The sequence below is a fragment of the Silene latifolia genome, chromosome 1 (genome assembly GCF_048544455.1).
Source record: "Silene latifolia isolate original U9 population chromosome 1, ASM4854445v1, whole genome shotgun sequence".
Taxonomy (NCBI): domain Eukaryota; kingdom Viridiplantae; phylum Streptophyta; class Magnoliopsida; order Caryophyllales; family Caryophyllaceae; genus Silene; species Silene latifolia.
This window is the reverse complement of record NC_133526.1, coordinates 194,725,395-194,749,600: the sequence shown is the minus strand read 5'-3', so window position 1 is coordinate 194,749,600 and position 24,206 is coordinate 194,725,395. Positions and strand designations below refer to the sequence as shown.

Here is a 24,206-nt window from a genome sequence, read left to right as displayed (position 1 = left end):
TTATAATTTTAATTTTAGAGAATAATTCGACACATACCTACCATTAACTTTGTGATAATAGAAAATTCATTAAAACAATTGGAGAATTATTTAAATAAAGAAATCATTAATCTCATGGTCAAAAAAATATATTTATTTCATAAAAATACACATTTTATAACGTTACTCGATTCTCTCTAATTAGTTTTTCATTATAAATAACACCCTAAAAAAAATACTCTATATATATCGCGCATGGCGTGGGATCTATGCTAGTACCGATTAGTTTTACTTTCCTTTTTTTTTAAGATGTTTAGTCAGTAGTTACCTTTCTGTTTTGCGCATAACATATAGGTAAACATTTTATTGAGACGGAGTGAGTATAAAAAAAAAGGAAAAAAAAATAAAATAAAAAGAAAACTCTGAGGCGCAGAGCTTCAAACAGAAAGAAACTCTTATCCATGGCGGTTTCACTGAACAACTGCAACCACTACACATTTCATCACCATCACCATTATCATCATCAAAATTCTCTCTCCTCGACTTCATCATTCTTCACTTCACCTCTTTCTTCTTCAAAATTCAAATCGAAAATCCCTAATTCTCGAAGCAAATTCAAATTGAACTTAAATTTCTACCTGAAAAATTCGAGTTTAATTGTAATTCATCCAATTCTACTGTTCAATGGAATCGATAGACCTGTAGATACGCAAACTTTGTTGGCTACAGTTAGTGTATTGACCGCCATTTCTATTTCTCTATTCCTTGGTCTTAAGGTTAGTAATGGTTGCTGCATGCATTTTGGAGATAATGAAACCCTAATTTTGTGTGTTTTTGAATGTATTTGATTTGATTTTGGTAGGTTTTTGCAGGGTGATCCTGTGCCTTGTGATCGTTGTGCTGGCAATGGTATATCCTAAATCTTACGTGTGTGTCGTGTGTTTTTTTTATTTTTTTGAAGTGTTAGTCTTGTGTGAGACGGTTAATTTACGTACAAAGATAAACGCGTTTATTAATTAAGAGGTACTCCCCGGGTTCTAAAATCATTTGTTTACTTTTTCTTATTTTGTTATGAGGCCTATTTTAATTAAAGTTAAATAAATGAGTGAGACGGAGGGAGTATATAACATGAAATGAGTCAGTTGTACCACGGCTTTATGCGAGTTGTTGTTGATTTTGAAAGATTAAGAAGAGAAGTGAGTAGGGTGAAGTCAAATGAGCTACTCTTTGTAGAGTATTATTGATTGTGTTCTTATTTTGAAGAATAGTATGGGAAATGAGTAGGTGACTAGTGTCCTTATTACTGTAGAAATGTTTGATGCTACTCTAAAACTTACATGTGTGTCCTGTCGGTTATTTTGAAGCATTAGCGATTATAGATTAGTCATGTGTGAGACGGTTATATTCATATAGAACAGTCAAGAAACCATCTCAACCAAAAGCTTAAGCTAATGGTTGGAGTCTCAACTCTCAATATCTGTATTATACTCCCAACACGCCCTCTCACACACACGAATACCCTTTTGGCTTGAAGTTTGGATGCAACTGCCCTCCTCATACCTGGGGCTAATATTCTACTTTAGAATTGAGGGGGTTAGAATTCGAACGCGTGACCTTTTGGTTACAATGGCTCTGATACCAAGTCAAGAAACCATCTCAACCAAAAGCTTAAGCTAATGGTTAGAGTCTCAATATCTGTATTATACTCTTAACAAAAACATAAACGCGTTTATAAAATGAGTCTGTTGGATACATACAATGATCTCATATGAGTGTGTGTGATTTAAAAGGATTAGAAGAGAAATGAGTGGAGTGAAGTCATGAGCTACTCTTTGTAGAGAACTATGAACTGTATCCTTATTTTGAGATGATAGGACGGAGATGACGAATGATGAGTGCTTTAAGCCGAAGGAGCTATACTCTTAGTAGAGGCTTATAGCAGTGCAATTGGCTTTAGGATGGACCATGCTAGTGCTTTTTATGGTGGTTAGACTCTACTTCGTTGTGTTTAGATTAAGTAATTAGTGTTAGGCCGACAGCCATGAATAGGTTCATTACTTCATAACAGTATTGTAATGTGCGGGTTTTGCTGTAAGAGAACTAGAGTTGATACCCTATTTTGATGACACCCGACCTGTTATAAACCGACATCATTTATGAAATTTCTTTAAATTTTAAGTAGGAACTGGATTTGATTGAACTAAACTAAACTGAACCGACACTTTTGGAATTTAGAATGCATGATTGCTTACATAAGTTGTAGTTCAGTTCAGTTTTAGGATATATCTTTACTTAAACAAGCTTTGAAAGCTTATCGTCGAGGACCTCAGTTCATTGTTCCATAAAGTTTTCTTTAGTTAACCCGAAAAATAACAACCTGCCATATTTTGAGAATTATATGTCTGGCTTAATCATCTATATGTTTCAAAATAGCAAAACAGCATGTCATTCTCTCAAATTTTCATTCTGCCTTTCACTTTATAGACACTTTTCCCCTGCCAAACATCCATGTTCTGAGGTTAAGTTTGCCTCTTGACGCTTAGGAGGTACAAAATGCGTATTTTGCAACAATGGCAAGATGAAGGCAGAAACAGGCCAGGTTGAGTGCAAGGTCTGCAAGGGTGCAGGTACTGATCTAACGTATTATAACTTGGTTTATGCGTTGCTTGTACTGTTATGAGTACTATTTATACAGAAGAGGGAAGTTTTGTTACAGAATTCTTGGTCTTAGCTTTTGGTCAGATGTACTCCGTAAGTAATAGCCCTGCAGCCATGTGGATTCATCTTTGTTTCGTTTTCTTTTTTCTTAAATAGGTATGGTGCTTTGCAAGAAGTGTGCAGGTTCTGGATATTCAAAGCGGTTATGAGATTGGATCACAAATTTGCAACAACTAATGTCAATCATGAAATTTAGAATCTAATTTTGCTATCTGTTCATTCTCAATCTCTGTTTTCTTACGAGCTGAACACGCTCGAAACTTTGGAAGTGCATAATATATTCTACCATTGTAATTTCTGTCGCAGCGCATTCAACTAAAATCATATTGCTGGGTTGTTATGTTTCAGAGTAGGGCACTAGAGCTTCCTAAACATTTGATAGTGATTCCCCAGCACGCATTGCCCGAAAGGCTTCAGCCTAATGGTATGATCAGTTCAGATCTTAAAAGCAGGTGCTCGATGCTTTAGTTGTGATTCCCCTTCTTGTGTTGAAGTCTGAACCGATATAGTATACTCCGTAGTTCTGTGGTCTATTAGGAAGGACTCTGGAGTCATGATTCTGTGGTTCTGTCTTTGCTTACTTTTACCAATTTTAGGTCTTGGTCATGTCGATAGCAGTCTGATGTTATGATCATGGCATCATGCCACTGATTGATGGTTTCTACTTGTCTCTGTACGATGGGTATGGTGGCGTGGTGTGGTGTGGTTTCTCTCATTCTGTCTTTGCTTCCTTTTACCAATTTGTACGTTTTGTTTTGTTTTATAAATTCTCAACTCTTCTTGTATGTGTTATTTCTTCTTTCCATAATCGTCATTTGTGCCATTACCGCCTCGGCCATTGTGTTCACCAAATCACCACCCAGTCATGCCCACATGTAATAGAAGAATGCTGGGGAAACCTTCAAGACTTCAAGTTATAGAGATGGCTCGATGCCAGCTATAATTAGCCCAGGTTTAATGCCCCAGATCTCAATGATGGCTGAATATATCTGTACAACTGCAGCGTAAAAGGCGGGGTTATTCAGGTTTTTGATTCAGGCCTGCTAGCCTGGTTTACAACTCCTGTTGCAACAACATCGATAAGTTGAAGATATTAGAGTCAGAGAGATCAGAAACCGGTAAGATCATGACAAGGTCACAGGTCAGGTTATTTAGGGTCTTGATTACTAGTTTTTTTTTTTTTTTCGAATTAATCATTTCGGGTGTTTTTCACTTTTTTGTCATTTCGAATAGGCTCAATTCGAGTTTTGGTTGTACTTTTTAGTCCCAGGTTTGGTTTTGGTCGGATCAGTTTTGACATGTCTAACCACAGCCCAGCTCTGTAAGAAACGAATGTTACGAATGTGTTACAGGAACTCCATCCAAAAAGATATGAGAATTACAAGATGTTCAGAACATGATTCAAGAAGCCAGCTCACTTTGCCTGCAGGATATAAGTTTACAACTGTCAGAGCATGATCCACTGTTGCTGCGGGCGGTTCTATCTGTCATGTCAATAAAAATCATCTTAGATTTTTGTTGGTATTTGTACCCGAGGAGGCTGGTGTGTATGCATCTATGTTCAGCAGGAAACCAAAAACTACGCCAGCTGATGACATTCGTACTGCATGATCCACTGTTGCTGCAGGCGGTTTCTATCTGTCATGTTACTAAAAATCATCTTAGATTTTTGTAGGTATTTGTACCCGAGGAGGCCGGTGTGTATGCATCTGAGTTCAACAGGAAACCAAAAACTACGCCAGACGCCAGACGCCAGCTAATGACATTCGTACTGTAATGTATCCTTGGCTGCAATTGATAAATGACAGTGACCAGCTTCAGGAATCTGGTTTTAAAGTTCGATGTTTTGTGCATGGTGAAGTTTCCTGCTTCAGATATCACTACTAGATTGGTAAATGGAATGGTCATAATTATTATTTTTTTGACAATCAATGGTCATAATTATTGATGTTGCTTATAGGTTCAATAGCTCCTATCATTATGACACCATTTTTTCCCGATTACATGTTTCAATATATGAGATTGTCTGCAAGGATCTAAAACTTGTGAAATTTCCACGAGTCTCAAGTTCAAGCTCCTTCAAGAGCAATCTTAAAGAGCAATCCATGTCCGTCATCTCCAATGCTCTCTTAATCCAAGAACGGATCTAAATCTCTCACAAAACTGCCGTGTTTCATCTAAGATTGCTACCGTATTATTCATTTCCCATTATCCAAAAGAATGTATATTATCTATGTACCGCAAAAAAATAAAAAAGAATGTATATTATCTATGTACCGAAAAAAAAAAAGAATGTATATTATCTATACTACTTCGTATATTAGTATGTAAACTGGGCAAACCTGAGCCGACCCGGACCTGGTTAGTATAACCCAAGAGACCTGAACCCACTCCGAAGTGACTAGACCCAAAATAACTTGATAGCACTCGAAAAGATAAATTTAGATAAATCATTTAAAATTAGGATTCGATCATACCTAAAAAGACTTGACTCAAGATAACCGGATTCGGAAACAACCCTACTCAAAAATGACCCAATAAACATGTCCTCGAAAATAATTAGCCCGAAGCAACTCAAACCAAACCCGACTACTCAAATAGCCTATTTAGTGCCTCTATTTGTACGCATACAAGGAGAACTTAATTACTCCCTCCACATATTATTATTCTTCCCATTTTTTTATTATATGAGTAGAATTTTAATAAAATGCGAAGAATAATAATGTGTATGGAGCACTTAGCTTCTCTATGCATTAGGAATTTAGGATCCTCTTCATTACTTGGATAGTAAAAGTGGAGGGAAAGGGAGTGGGAGTGGGAATATGGTGTGAGTGTTTAGATACACTTCCCTTCAAATCTTGCCTATTGTGGAAAGAAATTTTTTGGCAAGCCAAGGGACAACTAGATACCTTGCAAACCCAGGGACCAGTTATTCATCAAGGTTGCTCTTGATGGCAGGTGGATACCGCAGCACTCTCGTGTAGGGAGTCGAACCCGGCACCTCACAATTCGTCGAAATTTCAACGCTTTGAGGCACTTCCGCGCTCCACTACACTCAAGCCACTTTGGTATTGTGGAAAGATTTTGATTAGACTTGGCAAAGGGAAATTGAATCCCTCCAAATCTTTCCCCTTCCATTTCCCTCTACCCTCATTTACTATCCAAATAAGGGATTTTAAATCCACTATTCTCCCTTCCTCTTTTTTCCCTCCAAATCACTCAATTCAAACACACTCTAAAAAAGTGACATATCCAACATCCATTTTTATTTTATTTTTATGCATAAATTTAGAATTATGGAACGAAGAGGCTCAAATAAGGATAAGGTAAGGCTTACTGAGAATGGTCGTAACTTTTGTAAACGGAAACTGTGGCGGCTTCCATGTCCACAAACATGGAAAATACTGGTGTGGCGGATCATTATTAGTTCTCTTTATGTGGGAAGTAGCTTTGCACAACGAAATATTGGAGTTGATCCGAGATGTAAGTTTTGTAGAAATGAATATATGGTCATGGAAACAATGAAACATTTATTCCGGGACTGTCCTGTATCCCGAAGGTTGTGGGCTTGCTTCACAGTTGGTATTCGCACTGACATCGGCTCACACTTGAGTATTGGGAAATGGGTCATTGATTGAGTTTCTTATTTGGGAAATTTAGAGGGAGCGGAGGAACGTCTAGTCCGTTTTTTGGCCATGATTTGGTGCTTATGGAGTATACGTAACCGTATTCTTTTTCAGGGGATGGACTTTCACCCTCTTATGTTTTATAATCTTTGGACGCAAGTGGTAGGGACGGTTGATCAGGCAATAGAAGCGGTTAAAAAAGGATCAATTGCCACCACAGGAAGTGCTACTATTTTGAATAAAGATAGGATTCTTTGGATTCGCGAAAGTAAACCGGTATGTATCGTGGGAACAATCAGTTATTGTGACTATGTCAGAGTTATGGTAGACGCAGGTTGGAAAGGTATGGATAATGCATGTATTGTCTGGGTCGCTTTATGAGGAAGTGGGGAAAGGTGTTACTACACAGGTAAAAGCATTAGGGCTGAATCGGCTTTACAAGCGGGAGGATTGGGTGTTAGGGGTGAGTAAAACCGGATATCCGATACTGTTTGGGAAACCGTATCGGATATCCGGTTTTTTAAATCTCCTTTTTAGTATCCTTATCCGATACGGTTTTTCCGTATATACGGAAACCGTATAGCCGATTTTTCCGCATATCCGAAAACCGTATATCCGGTATCCAGTTTTCAGCCTTACTTATGTAATTTAATATATTTGTTTTCTTTTCTATGTGTGATTGTTGGTTTTTTTAGTAACTTAAAAGTGTTTTAAAAAGTTATAAGAGTAAATAACTTATAAAGTTTAATACTAATAAGGTTTAATCACCAACATATTGGATATTTTGTGACTTATGTATGTATTTTAATATTTTATTCTAGAAAAAGAGCAACCGTATCGGATACCGTATATCCGGTTTCATATTTTGCTGATTCTTATCCGATACGGTTTTTAAAGAATCGTATCGGATATCCGAAAATTCGTATCGGAAATTCGTATAATTAAATTCGTATAGCGTATCAGATACGTATAATAAAACCGTATCGTATAATTTTGCTCAGCCCTACTGGGTGTGCGTATGGTTCTTTTATGGGCTATGGAACAGGGAATACGACACTTGGAGATCTCATCGAACTGCCTCTCTCTTGTTTGTCAACTGACTGGGATAGCGACCACATCATTTTTTTAAGGCTATCCTTGATGACATTTATTCTTATTTCTTTTCTTTCCATTGTTTAGCTGTTAGTTATATTCCTAAATATTTTAATAATGTGGCCCATAGTCTTGCTTGTAAGGCTATGACTAGATAGGTAAACTTATTTACAGCTATTAAAAAAAAAAAAATTATTAAAAGTAGCTCGAATGAATCTACCTTGTTAAAAGAAAATCGACTCTCCCAGGACAAATCAAGACTTCGGTCGTATTAAAAGTAGCTCGAATGCATTGTTCTTTTTTAAAGGACAAATCACAAGATCCCAAAAAACACAAAACTTCGGTCGTTTTAACTCGTTTACTCCGAATCCTAATCAAATCCAAGTTCAACTTCAACTACGGTAGGCGACCAACCGTTCCATAAATAAACAAAACAAACACCATCATCATCTTCATATATATAGTAGAGTTAATTAATTAATAACACAAATAGAACCCAAAATTCCCCAATTTTTCGCAAATCACAAATTAACCTTCAAAACAAAACCCTAGAATTTCAACATCTGCAATTACCTTCTTATTTAACAACCTTGATCCTGATTAATTCCTCAATTCGATTCAATCCGATCTTATTTAATAATTATAGCTTCTTAATCTCGAAATTTTTGAAATTTAGGGATTTTTTGCGAAGATGTTTAACGGTATGATGGATCCTGAATTATTTAAGCTTGCACAAGAACAGATGAGTCGTATGTCTCCTGATGAATTAGCTAAGATTCAACAACAGGTTTGATTCGAATATTCTAGAAGTTTCTGTTGATTTTGTTGATTATTTCGCTATTTTTTGGGTTTTTGTGTTGATTTTTGATTGTTTGATGATCGTTTTAGTTGCGAGTTTAGAATCGTGATTCGAAATGCGGTGATTTTGAAATGTAATTATTGTTATTTGTGATTGAGTTGTTATTTGTGAATTGTGATTGAGTATACGGAGGTCAAAATTCTTTGAATTTAGTTGTTTATTGATGGGCTGGACGATCGTTGAGAGTTTTAGATTGATTAAAGCTAAACAAATGATTGGGACGGAGGGAGTATTTGATTTAACGCGATTGTTAAAAGTTCAGATTGATCAGATAGCTTGATTATTGTATTTTGATCCTAATATATAAAGTTAATGTATTATTAAGCTACAATGCTGACATTACCAACTGTTGTCATATACACGTGTTTAGCATGCGGTTTGATCTGCTTAGGGATGTCAGCAACGAGCATGTTGATGAGTGATGTTGTGTGGTGTTAGTGACATTGTGTTGTGGGTGATGCAGATGATGTCGAATCCTGATTTGTTAAATATGGCCACGGAAAGCATGAAAAATATGAGGCCTGAAGACCTGAAGTATGCAGCAGAGCAAATGAAGAATGTTAGGCCTGAAGATATGGCGGACATTGGTGAGAAAATGGCTAATGCTTCTCCAGATGAAATTGCAGCTATGCGTGCTCGTGCTGATGCTCAGATGGCGTACGAGCTCAATGCTGCTGAAATGCTGAAGAAACAGGTTAGTAGATACCTATGATGCCTGAGTTGGGAATATATTTTTACGTTGTTAATCTAGTTTTCATCAAGAAGGGGAGCCTTGGCGCACCGGTTAAGGTGTTGCTTTGTGACCGTGAGGTCACAGGTTCAAGTCCTTGGAGCGGCCTCTTGCCAAAATGGCAAGGGAAGGCTTGCCCCAATTACACCCTTGTGGTGGGACCTTTCCCCGGACCCTAGCGGGGACGCCATCGTGCACTGGGCTGCCCTTTTTTAATCTAATTTTCATCAAGATTATAGGACATTCTGTTAGAAGAACAGTGTCTCACGCTCTCACTAAATGGTTTGCATTTACATTAGCTGAAGGGTGTGTAGTATTTTATCCGAAAACTCAAACAGGACCCCTAGAACGGTCCCCATCACTTCTTATGCACCTCATTTAGTGGCGGTTATGGTAACTATGTTGTACCATGCATCATGTAATGGTCTTACGCAAGAACAATTGAATTTTTTAAGGTCATTCTTCCGTGTATTAAGAGATTCCTCGTACGATGAGTACAAGGAGATTTTTTTTTTCTATGTTAGAAGCTATTTTTATGTGTGTGCTTCTTACTTTGATTGTTCATCCAGGGAAATCAGCTACATAGTCAGGGGAAGTATCAGGATGCGGCACAGAAGTACTCTCTTGTGAGTGTGTTATTTGGTTTCTGTAATTTTCGAAGTGGTTTTTACGTGGCGTTGGTTTTATAATTAGTTGTTTCCCTTGCAAAATAGGCAAAGAAGAATGTAAAGGGAGTTCCAGTAGCCAAAGGCAGGACACTCCAATTGGCCTGCTCACTTAATCTGATGTCATGTTATTTGAAGACTGGACAATTTCATGATTGCATAGCAGAAGGTTCCGAGGTATTTGTTTGACTTTTATTTGAAAACTATTGATAAAGAGCTGATGTTACAGTCCTATGGACTTGCTTGTATTAATGGTGAATAAGTGATTGTTACAAGAGCAATGGATAAAGTAGGAGGTGGTGGTGGTGGACATAAATTGAGGAAGTTGATTAAGATAGTCTATTAAATATTCCGTTAAGGGGATAATAGTTACCCACCGCCAGCTAGTGTAATGTATTTTCCTCTTATGTGAGTAATAATTCATTATTCCACCATCCCTTTATTCCCTTCACCATCTCTTATATGCCTTCCATCACCGTCATTTTCCTCCTCTTTTGTTTCGCCATTACCACCAATACAAGCAAGCCTTAATAACACATGGACTGGCCATTGGGAAATGACGGACAATTTTACTGCTGTTATTCTTGTCTAGTGAAAATGTGTGACTTTAGTTCCAACATTACTATTTTTTTATTTATTATGCTGTACCTATATTTTATTATTTTTCCAGGTTTTGGCATATGACGGAAAGAATGTCAAAGCATTATATCGTAGAGGTCAAGCTTACAGAGAATTAGGTCAACTACAGGTGACACCTCTTGACCTTGAGCTCGTGCGAGTTAGGGCTTCCTCTGATAAAATAATTGCTTGCTCACATTTCTCTGTCTTTCTGTATTTCAGGAGGCTGTCTCTGATCTGATGAAGGCACATGAAAACTCCCCTGATGATAACACAATTACTGAAGTTTTAAGGTACGTGAGTGCTTTACTCAGGCTTTTAATTCATATTCATTGAATTATATGTCCAAATGTTACCCTCTTAATCTTCCCCCTCTCTTGTTTCATATACCTGCTGTATTGACATAAGCTTATGTAAATTTTCTTCATCACAGTGCTGTGAAAGAAAACTTGGGCGAAAGTGGCATCACCCGAAGTCCAACAGGTATATAACACTTTGTACCTGTTGATGAAACTATTGTTTTGGGTTGTGATTTAGTGTTCTTGAGGAGAAACATCTGTTTTGATGGTATCGCAGGACTAGTGATTGAAGAAATAACTGAAGAAACTGAGACTGCATCATCTGGTACAAAAACATCTCGGGATTTTTTGGTAACACACCCAGATGAAAGTCGTAGCAATTCAGAGTTTCGAAGAGAGACTGTTTCGAAGAGACCAACTACAGAATCAGAATGTTTAGAGGCATTGAAAGATGACCCGGATACAATCAGGTAAAAAATTTCTTATATAGTACGTTTATTACTCCGGAAATTTCCATTAAATTATCCCATTTCTGAATTGTGATATCCCTCTTTCTCAGTTTCTCTTTTATGTTCAAGGTATCAAATTATCAATGTATCATCTGCCAGTATCTCACGAGTGTCGTGGCTGCTGTCCCTTTATTTATAATCTAGTATAAATGATCTAGGTAGTTTTATGCTTTTTTTCCAAATTTTAAATAGGAGGGATTAGTTATGATTCTGAACTTTTCCGGTTTACAATTGTTTTGGCCTGTGAAAAGAATTCTAAGATCTTGCTCAAAATTGAACGATCTGTGTAGCATTCTTGTCAAGAAGAATTGCCTGCGTTTATTATATTTTGTAGTTTTTTTTTTTTTTTTTCCCGAAAACTTGACAAGTTTGCAAGACCTTTAATTTACAATTGTCGGGCCTCTGCTGCTGTTATTTTCAGTCAGTAGATATGGAGTTTAATAGTGCCTAATTTTTCGACACTTGCTATTTGCCAGGTCGTTCCAGAATTTCATGTCCAACGCTGATCCCGAAATGTTAGCCAAAATGGGTGCTGGAAAAACCGGAGAGGTTCCAGTTGATATGCTGAAGTCAGCAACCAATATGATTGGCCGAATGTCACCTGACGAACTGCAGAATATGATCAAAATGGCTTCTTCTCTACAGGGTGATAAACCACCCTTCAGCAATTCTCCTTTTGAATCCAACTTTGGATCTGGCTCTGTTCCTCCAAATCTGTCACCGGAAATGCTTAAAACAGCTAGTGACATGATGAGTAAAATGCCGCCTGATGAGCTGCAAAGGATGTTTGAAATGGCCTCGTCTTTGAAACAGAGTGGCTCAGTTCCGTCCTCGTCAAGTGCAAGAGTGAATACCTCGTCAAAATCAAAGCTTCCTGAAAGTCAGGGTGCACCTGTCGATAGGAATAATATTATGAGTGAACGTAGTAGCACTTCTAGTTCATTCGCCGATGTTGGAAGCACTTCTCAGCCAAGCTTTCCCGCTTCAATGGATGATATGCAAGAACAGATGAGAAATCAAATGAAGGATCCTGCAATGCGACAGGTTTGTTGGTTTACGCCCCATTTATGCACATTTTATTTAACAAATTTAAGCTGTCTGTCTGTCTGTCAATTAGCAGCTAGCATTTTGAATAAACAACCCAAAATAACAGTTAGCACTTAGCAGGCTGTATTGAAAGGTTTAACCACTGACTTATATTGTAAGGGGGTCTTGTAAGCAGCAGACTGTGTAAGATGACCATTTGGAACATGAATTCACTCAATTAGCATGTGGTCAAATGTTCTAAATTCTGCTAGAGTATATGCCCATTTTACTCCAATATGTCGTAAATGAAAGATCTCCTTAACAACTGTATTATGGCTTTTGGCACAAATGTTAATGTTAATATTTCTGGAGGGGGAGGGTCGAATGGTCAATAGTCCTCGGAGATTATACCAACTCTTACTGTATGGAATGTGAGAACCTTCCACAATTGTCGACTTATTACATAATTTGTCGGAATATAAAAAAAAAACTACTAGGATCTTCCTTGCTGATGGATGTTATATGTTGCATCTATCAGATGTTCTCTTCTATGATGAAAAACATGAGCCCAGATATGATGGCTAACATGAGTGAGCAATTTGGCCTTAAGCTTTCTAAAGAAGACGCTGCAAAAGCTCAAGAAGCAATGGCTTCTTTGTCACCCGAAGATTTGGACAAAATGGTACACTTCTAATTTTATAACCTTTTTCTACTTAAATAAATCTACCTACTCAAGATCTTCAGCTCAAACTCCGATAGCTTTGCTATTTTTGCATTATAAAATTATCTTCTTTTGCTATTTTGAGCTGTGCGTTCACCCATGCACGGTTCTAAAGGATAATTCACGTCAGTCGACCCCAAATCATTTTGGGATTAAGGCTCTGGTGTTGTTGTTGTTGTTGTTGCTAACATATTTTTAAACTCTCAATGCAGATGCGTTGGGCAGATAGAATTCAAAAAGGAGTGGAGGGTGCTAAGAAAACAAAGAACTGGTTACTCGGTAGACCTGGTATGATTCTAGCCATTTTCATGCTCATCTTAGCCGCCATCCTTCACCGATTTGGCTTCATCGGTAGATAAAAAGTTTCACTTCGGTACGTTTGAATCTAGTTATTCCTTCAGTTCAGGCCGCCAATGTCAGTTACAAATCTACCTTAAGAACTTTGTAAAATACAGGGCGGCATTGTACTGATGTACATCTCCTAACAGATGTTCATCAACTTATGTATCTTAGCTAATGTGAGAAATTTTTTGATTCGTTGAGACCCTCGACACTTTCTTCCAATAACAATTTAGTGTCTCAAAAAATTTTGTTGCGTCGAGAATCTGTTTTTTTTTCTTTTTTTTTTTTAGTGTAGTGTCACTGTAACATAGGTTTCAAATAAGAATCGTGGCCGCTCTCTTTGGGTTTGCCTTTATATGTATGTATACAATTATCAGCTTTTTTCGGCCATATGTTTAGACCGATTGGCGCTAGCATTGATGAGCGTGGGATGTTTCTTGTGATCGAGTTCTTGATGTGTTTGGCCTTAATTGCAAGGGACACTTGAAACATTATTTGCCAAGTTGCAATTAATCAAGTCTTCGCAATTTGTAAAAGGGTACTTGTGACACTTTGATTATACTACATAGTTGCGAAAGCGACTTATAAAAAATTAGCGACGCCAAATTTTGGTCAATTATTAGTGTGAAGTGGGGATAATTTCCGAGAATTAAGTAAATGTATCTATCCTTAGTAAGCGCCACATCATGTTGTATGGACTGTATTCAAAGGAATATTCGCGTATACTCCATAATATTTTTTATGAATTATGGGGATTTTTAAATTATTTATATCATTATCATAATACGATTTGTATCCATACATGAACTCAGTCGAGTATTAAAATATGTATTTTTGAGTATTAATGATTGCTTTCACCCTAAAACAAGATTGCTTTTACAAGCAATTTCGATAATGAAGTGAGTGGATTAAGACTTGAGAGGGTAGGTCAGTATTTTTTTTTTTGTGTAAACCAGGGTGTCCACCTTCGGCAACAGTGTATAATTCTCTCGCCGCGCGTGCTCTCATGAAGAGGTAACCGGCTGGCCAAAGAGTTTGTTCCATTCCCATTGGCAGGGATCGAATCCCTGATCTCATGGTTAAGGGATGAGGTGAGCAATCAGCACACCAAACACATTTGGTTAGAGGGTAGGTCAGTATGACGTTTATTAAATGAGACTTACGAAATAACATTTGGGCAAGCCCTCGCGAAAATGAACCTTGTTCATAATGTTCAAAGGACTAGAAAGAATCATAACTGAGTCAATTTTTTTTGAGACACCAACTCTCACCTCAACATATGCAATTGGATGGAGTCTTAAATATTTGTAGAAAAATTGTGTGTGTTGAACTTCCAATAAAACACTCTCACTTAATTTTTTTGTTTTGGTGTTGACCAAGAGTATCCCCTACCGATAGCGGGGACAATCTCTTTCGGGGTACTGAAGGCAATTTAATGGGTTGACCTCTCCCAAGTTTGTTTTTTTCATTCGAAAGAGCCAGAAATCGAACCCTGACCACTTGTTTAAGAGATGAGTGCCCTTCCCACTCACACCGGCCAACTTTAATACTTTGACTTCATCAAAACCGTTTAAACTAGTTTTTCACTAATTAGAATGTACTACGACAAATATTTGTATAAAAAGGGTTTTTCGTATTTGATTTCTAAAACTGTTTTCTTTTGAACTAATATATAATATAAATAATTTTATTTTATACAATATTAGCATAAAACCGCTTTAAAAAGAGTTCCTGTATAACACAAACAAGGGAAGATAACCGTGTGAATCAGTTTCAAAAGGTATACTCCCTCCAATTCGCTATAATGTTCCCTATTTCCCAAAACGGATTATTCAAGTAATGTTCCCATTTCCTTTTTTGGTAACTTTTTTCTCTTATTTTATTCATTTCTCTCTCCTATAATAAAACCCCACACAACTTTTTTATTCCTATTTTATTACTTTTCTTAATGTTTTGGCCCCACAACTCATTATTTAACTCCTATTAATTCATCTCTCTCTCCTAACATCAACCCCACCAATGTCCTTTATTCATTTTTAATAGTATTTCTTAAGTATCGTGCCAAAAGCAAATGGGAACAATATAACGAATTGGAGGGAGTATTATATAAACAAAACAACTGACAAAATACGGTATTGACAGATAAGTACGGCCCACGCGTCACTAATCATAACTGAAAAACAATATACAAATTTCTTAATCCCCTCTTAATTCACGTAACCTCCATTTTCTTTATTTCTTTCGTCTTCTCCTTCCTTCTTCTTCATTTTCCTCTTCACAAATAAAATTCTCGTATAAGACGGTCTTATTCGATCAATAATTTCCTCAAATGTTGCACTAAAATTTAAATTCCCGTGTAAGACCGGTTAAATAGTCTTATATTCTTATTCCTTCAATTGTTTCCTCAAATATCACACTAAAACTGAAATTCTTGAAATAGTCGATCTTATACTCTTATACGATCAACAATTTCCTCAAATATCGCAGTGCAAATTCAATTCTCGTGTAAGACGGTTTTACAAGTAAAATGACAAATCGAAGAGTAACAACCGCAACTCCGCCGTCGGAAACCCTAACACCGCCGGGAAAATCAAAGAAACCGTCGCCAAACGTCGGAGAAGTCGCCGGTGGTACGGCGGCGAATATTTTCGTCGTGTGTTGTTGTTGTCCGTGTGGATTAGCGGAGTGTTTGATTCTATCGGTGTATAAACTTCCGGTGAATTTCGTTCGTCGGATGTGGCGTAATCATCGACATCGTCGACGAAAGCTGAATTCAAAGAAGAAGCTTCTTGATCACGGTAACGGTGATAGTAGAGAGAAAATGGTGGAAGGTGGTGGGGCCCATGGATTGTTAGGGTTTAACGATGAGGATGAAATGAAGAAGAAAGTCTCGAATGATGGCGCGATGTTGGCGGAGGAATTTGATAGAAGAATGTGGGACCAGTTTTGTGATACGGGATTTTGGAGGACTTGTTCTCAACGACATACTTGATTAGGTAGAGTCTTCGTAATTCGTAAATCTTGTTTGAGATGGTTTTATGTTATTGCTCTTGTGTGAAATGAATTCGTCAATAGGAATTCATTTTACGGTGGTATACCGTATACCTAAGATCGCCTTAGGTAAATATTTGCGCACTTGTTTAGATGTGTCATTTGGTCATACATGATTTTCGGTTTGATTGGGTTAGTAGTTGTGTAATTGACCTTCATTTGTCTAGTACATATATACACCGTATCCATATTTGTTAGATGTCCGTCTTCAGTGAGAATTTGTGTTGTTAGATTCATGTTACCATTTCTGCTACTAATAAAGATGATGATAATCATTTTCGGTTTTGATACATCATTCACTTAATACGATATGTGACACAAGTACGAGCACATGTTTTATTTATGATGATTGTGTTGTGATCATGAGAAGATATATTAGTATACGTCTATACGATATGTGGTATAACTGTACGGTTACTTAAGTCTTCTGTTCCTAAATAACCTCCCGTGGAAATTCAGCACATGGTATGAGGGTGCATGTGCACTAACCACTCTTCGAGCCCAATGGGCACTCGAGTGAAGAGGCGTAGTAAGAACCTCAACCATCACCTTAAGGTTTATTCGTGTATAGTTTGTCGAGTTTATTCGTGTATAGTTTATTCGTGTATAGTTTGTCAGTTTATTCGTGTATAGTTTGACTCATCTATCATTTTATGTTTCACTACTTTCATTGTTTGTCCGTTTATTCAGTGTATAGTTTGTCGAGTCCTTGTTTTTATAGCCATTTTGATTTATTGACGGTAATCTACATAGTATAAAAGCCAGGTTTTTTAGAGAATTGTGATTGGCTGTTGATTTTAGGGGTAAAAAAGTAATTTTCTAATATGGGGCCTACCCGTGATCTTTAACACAATTAATTAAAATTTCCAACAAATTCTCTACAAGTGTTTTGAATAATTTAACTTTTACTACATTTTAATTTAATTCAATGTCAATTCTCTAATTTAATTTCAATTCATATTTTTTTATTTGATTGTTGATAAAATAAATATTATATCTAATTAATATTCATATAATGTCAGTATATTATAATTTAAAACCGACCCGTGCATTTTTTTTTGCACGGGAGTAAAACTAGTTTGCTAGAAATATTTACTCTTTATACCCTCAACTTTTTCTTTCTACACGTTTATAGGGGAATTAAAAATGCAAGTACAAATGATAATTATAGAAGAATGATCCGTCTCAGAAAAACAAAATAAAACAAATGTAAACAATTCGCCAAAACAGAGAAAGTATTATCAAAGCCACTTCTCAGTTCTCATGCTCAGACCATCCCCATGCAAAGGTCGTGCTAATTAGGTCGCGAACCTGTTTTACTCTTAATCCCACTATATTTATCTTGACCTATTTTCACCCTCCCAAGCAGAAGGTCACGACCTAGGTCATCAACCCAATCATTTTTCACTTTCCAACCAATTACATCTCTCCACATTATATCACCTTTTCATATATATATTTTTTTATTAATTATTAATATTGTCAACCAATCACATACCGCCACATATAGGTCATGAGTTTGGTCAATTTGCTCCACCAAAGGTCACAAATTGACCTCTTCTCACCAAAGGTCACCATAATTTTTGGGTTAATTGTTGATTAGTGTGACCAAGCAAGGTCATGACCTAGCAATTGACCTTGCTTGGGGATGGTCTCAATTTTTTTTTTTTTTTTTTTTTTTTTTTTTTTGATTAGGTAAGAAAACTAGGTTGATCCTCTAGGGTAGGACCAACCTATCTCATCCTTTCGAATGAGGGAGGTAAGTTGAAGCCACCGGCTATCAAACCACCTCGAAAGAGTTGGACATGAATGTCCAACTGAAGCCATGAAGTCAGCAACCTTGTTGGCTTCACGAAAGTAATGTTTAATTATCACTTCATCGAAAAAATGAAGGTCTAATTTCACATCCTTGATAATACTAGAAATTTCCCACGGAATTTGCCAAGTACCTCGAATCGAGTTAATAACATATAAGTTATCACCCTCCACAATTAAGTTTGAGATTCCTAAGTATTTGGCTGCTAAAATACCTTCTTTTAAAGCAAGTGCTTCCGCAACAAGGATACTATTGGATCCGCACTTTTTTGCTCCTAACAAAACAACTTTACCATTGTGATCTCTTATAGAATATCCTAAAGCAGCTTTATTACCTTCTATTCTCGATCCGTCAAAATTTAGCTTTAGGAAACCGTTCGTAGGTTTTTCCCACCAAATCTCTTCCTTACTAGAATTGTTTCTAGCTGACTCTTCTACCTCGGGATTGTTGAGATCCTTAAATCTAGTCACATTCCATGTCTTAGTGCTATTATTACATAAAGTAATAAGTTTGCTGATACTTAAATTAACATTATTAAAGATAATATCATTTCTATGGAACCATGCATTCCACCAAATAAAAATAATCTTTATAAATTCATCTTTTGGAATTAAATCCCTGAGATAATTAAGTTTCGTTAGAAAACTTTGACTTGTAATAGTATCATAATTTGACAAAAACTCGTTGAAACTAATAATGTTCAGGTCTTGGATAACAGACCCAATCAAGGGACATTCGTAAAAGAAATGATCTTTGTTTTCAATAGGATTGTTGCACAGAACACAATGAGGTGGAACATCAATATGACTTTTGAGAAGTCTACTTTTCGTTGGAAGGCCGTCAACACATGCTTTCCAAAGAAAAAATTTCAATTTAGGAGGAATATTCAATTTCCAAATCCACCAAAATTCACATTTGTCAAGAGTTTGATCGAACAAACCTTGCGCTAACCAAGTTCTTTGTTTTGGTAGAGAAATTTCCATCTACGGACAATCCCCAAATGAGGGTATCTGGAATATCATTATGTGGCACTGGAATGTTAGTAATCTGATTAACAATATCGTTATTCACTAAACTGGATAATTTACAAACATCTCATTGCTTGTCTGAGGTTATGAAATCTTTAACCAAAAGATTAAGATCACGGTTACTATCATCATCAACCATATCTTGCTTGTTAGTGGGTGTGAAAAAACCCAATTATCAGACCAAAACTTAATGTTGCTACCATTACCTACCCGCCATCTCAAATCCTTTTCTAAATAGAGTCCGAAAACTCATTAGTTTACGCCATTGCCAAGAAGAGGGTGAATTAGGCTTATGATCAAAGAGTGAACAATTTCTCAAGTATTTTTTAGATACCACTTTGACCCATATACTTTCCTTATCCATAAGAATTTTCCATAAAAGTTTGATTTGAAGAGCTTTATTAGCTGCTTCAGAAGATTTAATTCCTAAACCACCAACCGACTTTGGTAAACAAACTTTATGCCAACCAACCAAATTAGGAGAACGTTGGGAAGGATTCTTATTCCAAAGAAAATCTCTATTAATTTTATCTAATCTATTATGGATCGATGAAGGAAGGAGGAAACTTTGCATCTGAAAAGTTCCCTTCGCGGCTAAATTAGCATTTACAAGAACGAGTCTACCTGCTTGAGATAAAGAATTCGCTTTCCATTTCGATAATTGAGTGCAAGAAGATTGAATAATGTTCTCGAAAGTATTTTTAGTCACTCTGCTATCAATTATAGGACATCCTAAATACTTACCCAAATGAGCTTCCTCGTTCATATGAAGAATGCCTCTAAAGGATTCACGAAGAGAACGCTCAATATTTCTAGTGCATTGAAAAGTGGATTTGTCAAAATTAACAAATTGTCCGGAAATCGTGCAAAATTTATCTAAAATAGACTTAATAGTTCTACAACTCTGGTTAGAGGCTTTAGCGAAAATGATAGTGTCATCCGCAAAAGTGAGAAAAGGAATTTTCTCCACCCCGGATCCAATTCTAATACCAATATCACTAGAGCTAACATCGCTATTTTTTTGTAGAGATCTTGCTAAAATTTCGGCGCACATAATAAATATCAATGGCGAAAGTGGGTCTCCTTGTCGAATACCTCGAGTGGGTTTAAAAACGTCTCCCGGTGTTCCATTTACTAACACTGAGTAAGAAACAGTGTTTATACACGCCATAATCCATGAAATCCACTTAGCATTAAAACCCATTTGCTTAAAAGTTTTCTCGATAAAATTTCATTCTAGTCTGTCGTATGCTTTCTCCATATCAAGTTTGATTGCAATCCAACCTCCTTTGCCCTTTTTACGTTTAAACGAGTTAAAAATCTCGTGTGCTAAAAGAATATTATCTTGAATGAAGCGATTAGGTGTAAAGGCACCTTGAAACGGGTGTATAATCTTATGCAAAACACTTCGAAAACGATTAGCCAAGATTTTTGCAATAATTTTATAAATTGTTGAACAAAGACTAATCGGGCGAAAATGGTTTCTTTGTTTGAGGATTTTCAATTTTAGGAATCAATGCTATGAAAGTGGATTTATTTCTTTTAGTAATTTCTCGAAATGAAAAAATGCTAAAATCGCTTTAGTGATGAATTTCCTACAATATCCCAAAGATTTTTGAAAAAACTCGGCAGAAATCCATCGGGACACAGGCATTTATCTCATGGCTAAACTAAACACAATTTGTTTAACCTCTTCCGTACTAATATTACCCGTAAGAAATCATTATCTTAAATCTCGTAATTAATCCACAAATAGACTTAAAATCCTCATTCTTGTCGAAATTACAAAGATGATTTTTCGCAAACCTAAGTTTAAACTCCTCGGATATTTCTTGCTTAATAAGGTTTTGATCGATAAATACAAGCACCATTCTTATTTATAAACTGTTTAATACCATTTCTACTACGTCTAATCGTGGCATGAGTTTGAAAAAACTTGGTATTATTATCTCCAAAATTAGCTTTGTTTATACGAGCTTTTTGTTGCCAGTAAACACGTTTATAATCAAGGAGTGCATCGCGCTTTCTCAACCATCTCAATTGCGCGACTTCTAAATTGGTAATATGAGATGTACCTAGTTGGTTTTGTATATTTTCTAACTTTTTTTCAGCAATTGAAAGTTGTCTAAAAATATTTCCAAAAGTAGACTGATTCCATTTCTTAGCCTTTTGTTTTAGCAATTTGCATTTTTGGGAGAGACAGAACATATAAGATCCCTGAAACTGGTATTGCCAACAACTTTTAACCATTTTACTAAAATCATTCCGGAGGGTCCACATGAGTTCAAAACGAAAAGGAGGGGCTTTCATATGAACTCGGTCATGAAACTTCACAGAGATAGGACAATGGTCGGAGCTAGTGAAAGCATGATGCACAAATTGCATGTTTGGATATCGACTAATCCAATTAGGAGACGCTAAGGCTCTATCAAGTATTTCAAAAACATTTTCGGAACCACTTTTCTTTTTTCTCCAAGTAAAAAAATTACCAGAAAAAGGGAGATCTATACAATTAGTATTACTTAGGAACTTAGTTAATCTTACACAACGCGCATTCGTTACCTTTGCACCCCCTTCTTTTTCACTAGGACTCTTAATCTCGTTAAGATCCCCTAGTAATAAGAAAGGCAAATCAATATTAAGAACAAAATCCTGTAATTCATTCCAAAATTCCAACTTATCAGTCGGTTGGGCCGGTGCATAAACAAAAATAAGGCAAAAAACCAGATTATTCGTTAAGTCACACACTTTACAAGTAATAAATCTTTTCGACTTAAAAGTGACATTTATTGAAAAAGTCATGAAGATAGACTCTTTCCAAAATAACCAAATACCACCTGATAATCCAGCACTAGGAATAAAATCGCAATTATTAAACCCAAAATTAGCGGTCAGAAAAGGTTCGGGCTTAGAAGTCGATTTCGTGTCACAAATAGCTAAGATTTTAATTCCATTTGACGAGCAAAAGAAATTAAGTTCTTCGGCAAAATTCTTTCTTTTAGTACCCCTAACATTCCAAAAGGCAATTGTTCCGGGTGTAATTCCAGAGCAGATATTAGTTACCACCCGTTGCTTGTAGAATGATGTCCTTGGTTGAATCCTTCTTGTCTTTATCGTTCCTCTCGGCCTCTCCTGCAACAATGAACAAACTGAGGGCTTGGCTTTGTGCCAAGCGTACTCACTCCGACGCTCAAGTCAGTAACTTAGGGGATAAGTTGTTCCTTGGCTAAATGTATATTGTAGAGAGATAAGGAAGATAATACCAGATGAAGAGTGTATTTAGATTTTGTTGTGGGATCCTTTCCTCAATGAAGGTTGAGGAGTATTTATAGGCTTTCACCTTTTGTCACGTAGTGGCCAAGTGGCTAGCAGGTGGAAAGACTGATCTACCCCTCGGCCGAGTACGCGAGGGGTCTTGGATATGAGTACGCGGGTGTGTGTCCCGGCTGGCAGGTTGTCACGCCGGGACCCAGGATAACAGGCCGATGGGATGCATCGGCTAGGCTGTCTAAGCCGTTGACTTGCTGTAGATATCTTTGACCTTGCTCAGTATGTTGACTTGGTCAGCGGTGCAGAATATGCCCCATCAATTTGCCCCCAGCGTAGTCTATGCCGTGGTATGGGCTCCGATGTTCGTCTGAGCGTATATTCTGCGCAAGTAATTTGTAAAAAATGTTCTGCATCGGCTTCTTATGCATCGACTTCTACTGTGGCGGCCTCGATTACCTTGGCTTGGTTCTACTTAGGCCGTACCATATCCCCCTTCCACATGGATGTGTAAAGGGCATCCGATGTGGAAAAGAAAGTGACGCTTGCCGAGACCAGGGTTGAGAGTGCCGGTTGTTTTTGATTGCCCCCGGCCGGCGCTACTTAGCTTGGTTGATCATGTGGCGGCGGAGAACAGATGCTTGAGAATTTGTTGAGGAAGGTGAATAGGCGGAGAGATATGAATGGGCGTGTTGAAGACGCTTGGTCACCGTTTGCATTGATTGACGTTCAATCGTTGCGACGATTGACATCCCGTGGTTGCATGTCCGACACGTGTCCGCACGCTGATTGGTTGACGCTTCATGGGTCATTCGGCGATTGGTCCTTCTTTATGGGCTTTTCCCTATAAATAGGGCAGTTATTCCGTGAAATTGGCCACCAATTTCATTCTCCAAAATTTTCTTCTCTCTAAACTTTCAAGGGCTTCTTTGTCTTCTAATTTCCAGAGTTGTTACTCCGGCGAGTGTTTTTCTTCAAGGTAAACAAACAAACTTCCCAATTTTTTAACTTTGTAAGTTTTTATTGTAAACATGTCTTCTGCTGATGCCGAGCCTAGTAAACCGGCGCTGGGGGGTTCCCCGTCGCGTCTTGATGAGGAGGAGAAGTTGGACGGCCTCCTGATAAGGCCTGGGGGCCCTAGGTCTCCTTCTCCTGAAGTCGATCCTCGAGTTTTAGAGGAATGGGAGGATGACGATGATGACGCAGACGATTTTAGTGATGATGCTGAATTGGCTCGTCCCAAAGAGAGGAGGCAGTACGTTATGGATCACGGTGACGTCTGTAAGGCTAGCGTTGACCGATCTTGGACCCATAAGTTGGCCAGTTGTTCTGGTGAGAAGTTTTTCGAGGGCCACTTTTTCTTTGGCAATGGATACAAAATTGTCATCCCTGAGGAGGGTCAGGCCGTCTGTTGCCCTCCGCCGGGCCATATCGGTGTATATATGCGACACTTGGAGTACGGGCTCCGGTTTCCGCTGAACGAGTACGTCATGGCTATCATCAAAGCTATGAACGTCGCTGTGGCCCAACTACATCCGTTGGCCGTGAGGACGATAGTCGGCTTTGTGTGGCTTTGCCTCTTCAAGGGGGAGGCCCCGACGGTGAATTTATTCCGCGCCGCCGCATTATCTCCACCGTCAATCTCTCGGCGCGTTGGTTGGTACAGTGTGCACATGGAGAAGGGTTATGTCTCTGTTGACAAACTTACTTCTTGCAAAGACCGGAGAGATCGGTGGGTGTACGTTAAGGTGCTTGGGATGACTATCCGCCGCCCATTTTCCAAAGACCAAGTTAACTTGCGGTGTGAGACTAAGGCGGAACATGACGGATGGGTCTCCCGAAAAAAACTCAAGATGGATG

General features: G+C 37.6%; 3 protein-coding genes across 4 annotated transcripts; all 3 read left to right on the top strand.

Annotated features, from left to right (window-relative positions):
• Positions 1-358: 358 nt before the first annotated feature.
• LOC141614964 (uncharacterized) lies at positions 359-3,044 on the top strand. Of its 2 annotated transcripts, XM_074433607.1 has the most exons (4): positions 361-755; positions 852-888; positions 2,523-2,606; positions 2,794-3,044. In XM_074433607.1, exons 1-4 carry the CDS (start codon positions 441-443, stop codon positions 2,844-2,846), a joined length of 489 nt encoding a protein of 162 aa, XP_074289708.1. In that variant the 5' UTR covers positions 361-440; the 3' UTR covers positions 2,847-3,044. The 2 variants fall into 2 exon arrangements, with proteins under 2 accessions (XP_074289711.1, XP_074289708.1); XM_074433610.1 differs by lacking the exon at positions 2,794-3,044 and having other exon boundaries at positions 359-755; positions 2,464-2,577.
• A 4,674-nt stretch (positions 3,045-7,718) lies between these two features.
• On the top strand, positions 7,719-13,607 carry LOC141614952 (outer envelope protein 61). Its single transcript, XM_074433602.1, has 11 exons — positions 7,719-8,202; positions 8,738-8,968; positions 9,574-9,630; positions 9,718-9,846; positions 10,340-10,417; positions 10,510-10,580; positions 10,721-10,770; positions 10,864-11,056; positions 11,572-12,139; positions 12,660-12,803; positions 13,055-13,607. Exons 1-11 carry the CDS (start codon positions 8,107-8,109, stop codon positions 13,199-13,201), a joined length of 1,764 nt encoding a protein of 587 aa, XP_074289703.1. The 5' UTR covers positions 7,719-8,106; the 3' UTR covers positions 13,202-13,607.
• A 2,104-nt stretch (positions 13,608-15,711) lies between these two features.
• On the top strand, positions 15,712-16,176 carry LOC141590349 (uncharacterized). The gene has a single exon (XM_074410948.1). The coding sequence runs from the start codon at positions 15,712-15,714 to the stop codon at positions 16,174-16,176; it is 465 nt and encodes a 154-aa protein (XP_074267049.1).
• Positions 16,177-24,206: the final 8,030 nt, after the last annotated feature.

What these genes read in the sequence shown, in the direction of transcription:
- LOC141614964 (XM_074433607.1), top strand. Translation starts at nt 441, where the DNA reads ATGGCGGTTTCACTGAACAACTGCAACCACTACACATTTCATCACCAT. An exon ending in TGATCGTTGTGCTGGCAATG is followed by an intron (nt 889 to 2,522) that starts GTATATCCTAAA and finishes CTTGACGCTTAG; the next exon opens with GAGGTACAAAATGCGTATTT. An exon ending in CAAGGTCTGCAAGGGTGCAG is followed by an intron (nt 2,607 to 2,793) that starts GTACTGATCTAA and finishes TTTCTTAAATAG; the next exon opens with GTATGGTGCTTTGCAAGAAG.
- LOC141614952 (XM_074433602.1), top strand. Translation starts at nt 8,107, where the DNA reads ATGTTTAACGGTATGATGGATCCTGAATTATTTAAGCTTGCACAAGAA. An exon ending in CTGAAATGCTGAAGAAACAG is followed by an intron (nt 8,969 to 9,573) that starts GTTAGTAGATAC and finishes TTGTTCATCCAG; the next exon opens with GGAAATCAGCTACATAGTCA. An exon ending in AGGATCCTGCAATGCGACAG is followed by an intron (nt 12,140 to 12,659) that starts GTTTGTTGGTTT and finishes TGCATCTATCAG; the next exon opens with ATGTTCTCTTCTATGATGAA.
- LOC141590349 (XM_074410948.1), top strand. Translation starts at nt 15,712, where the DNA reads ATGACAAATCGAAGAGTAACAACCGCAACTCCGCCGTCGGAAACCCTA.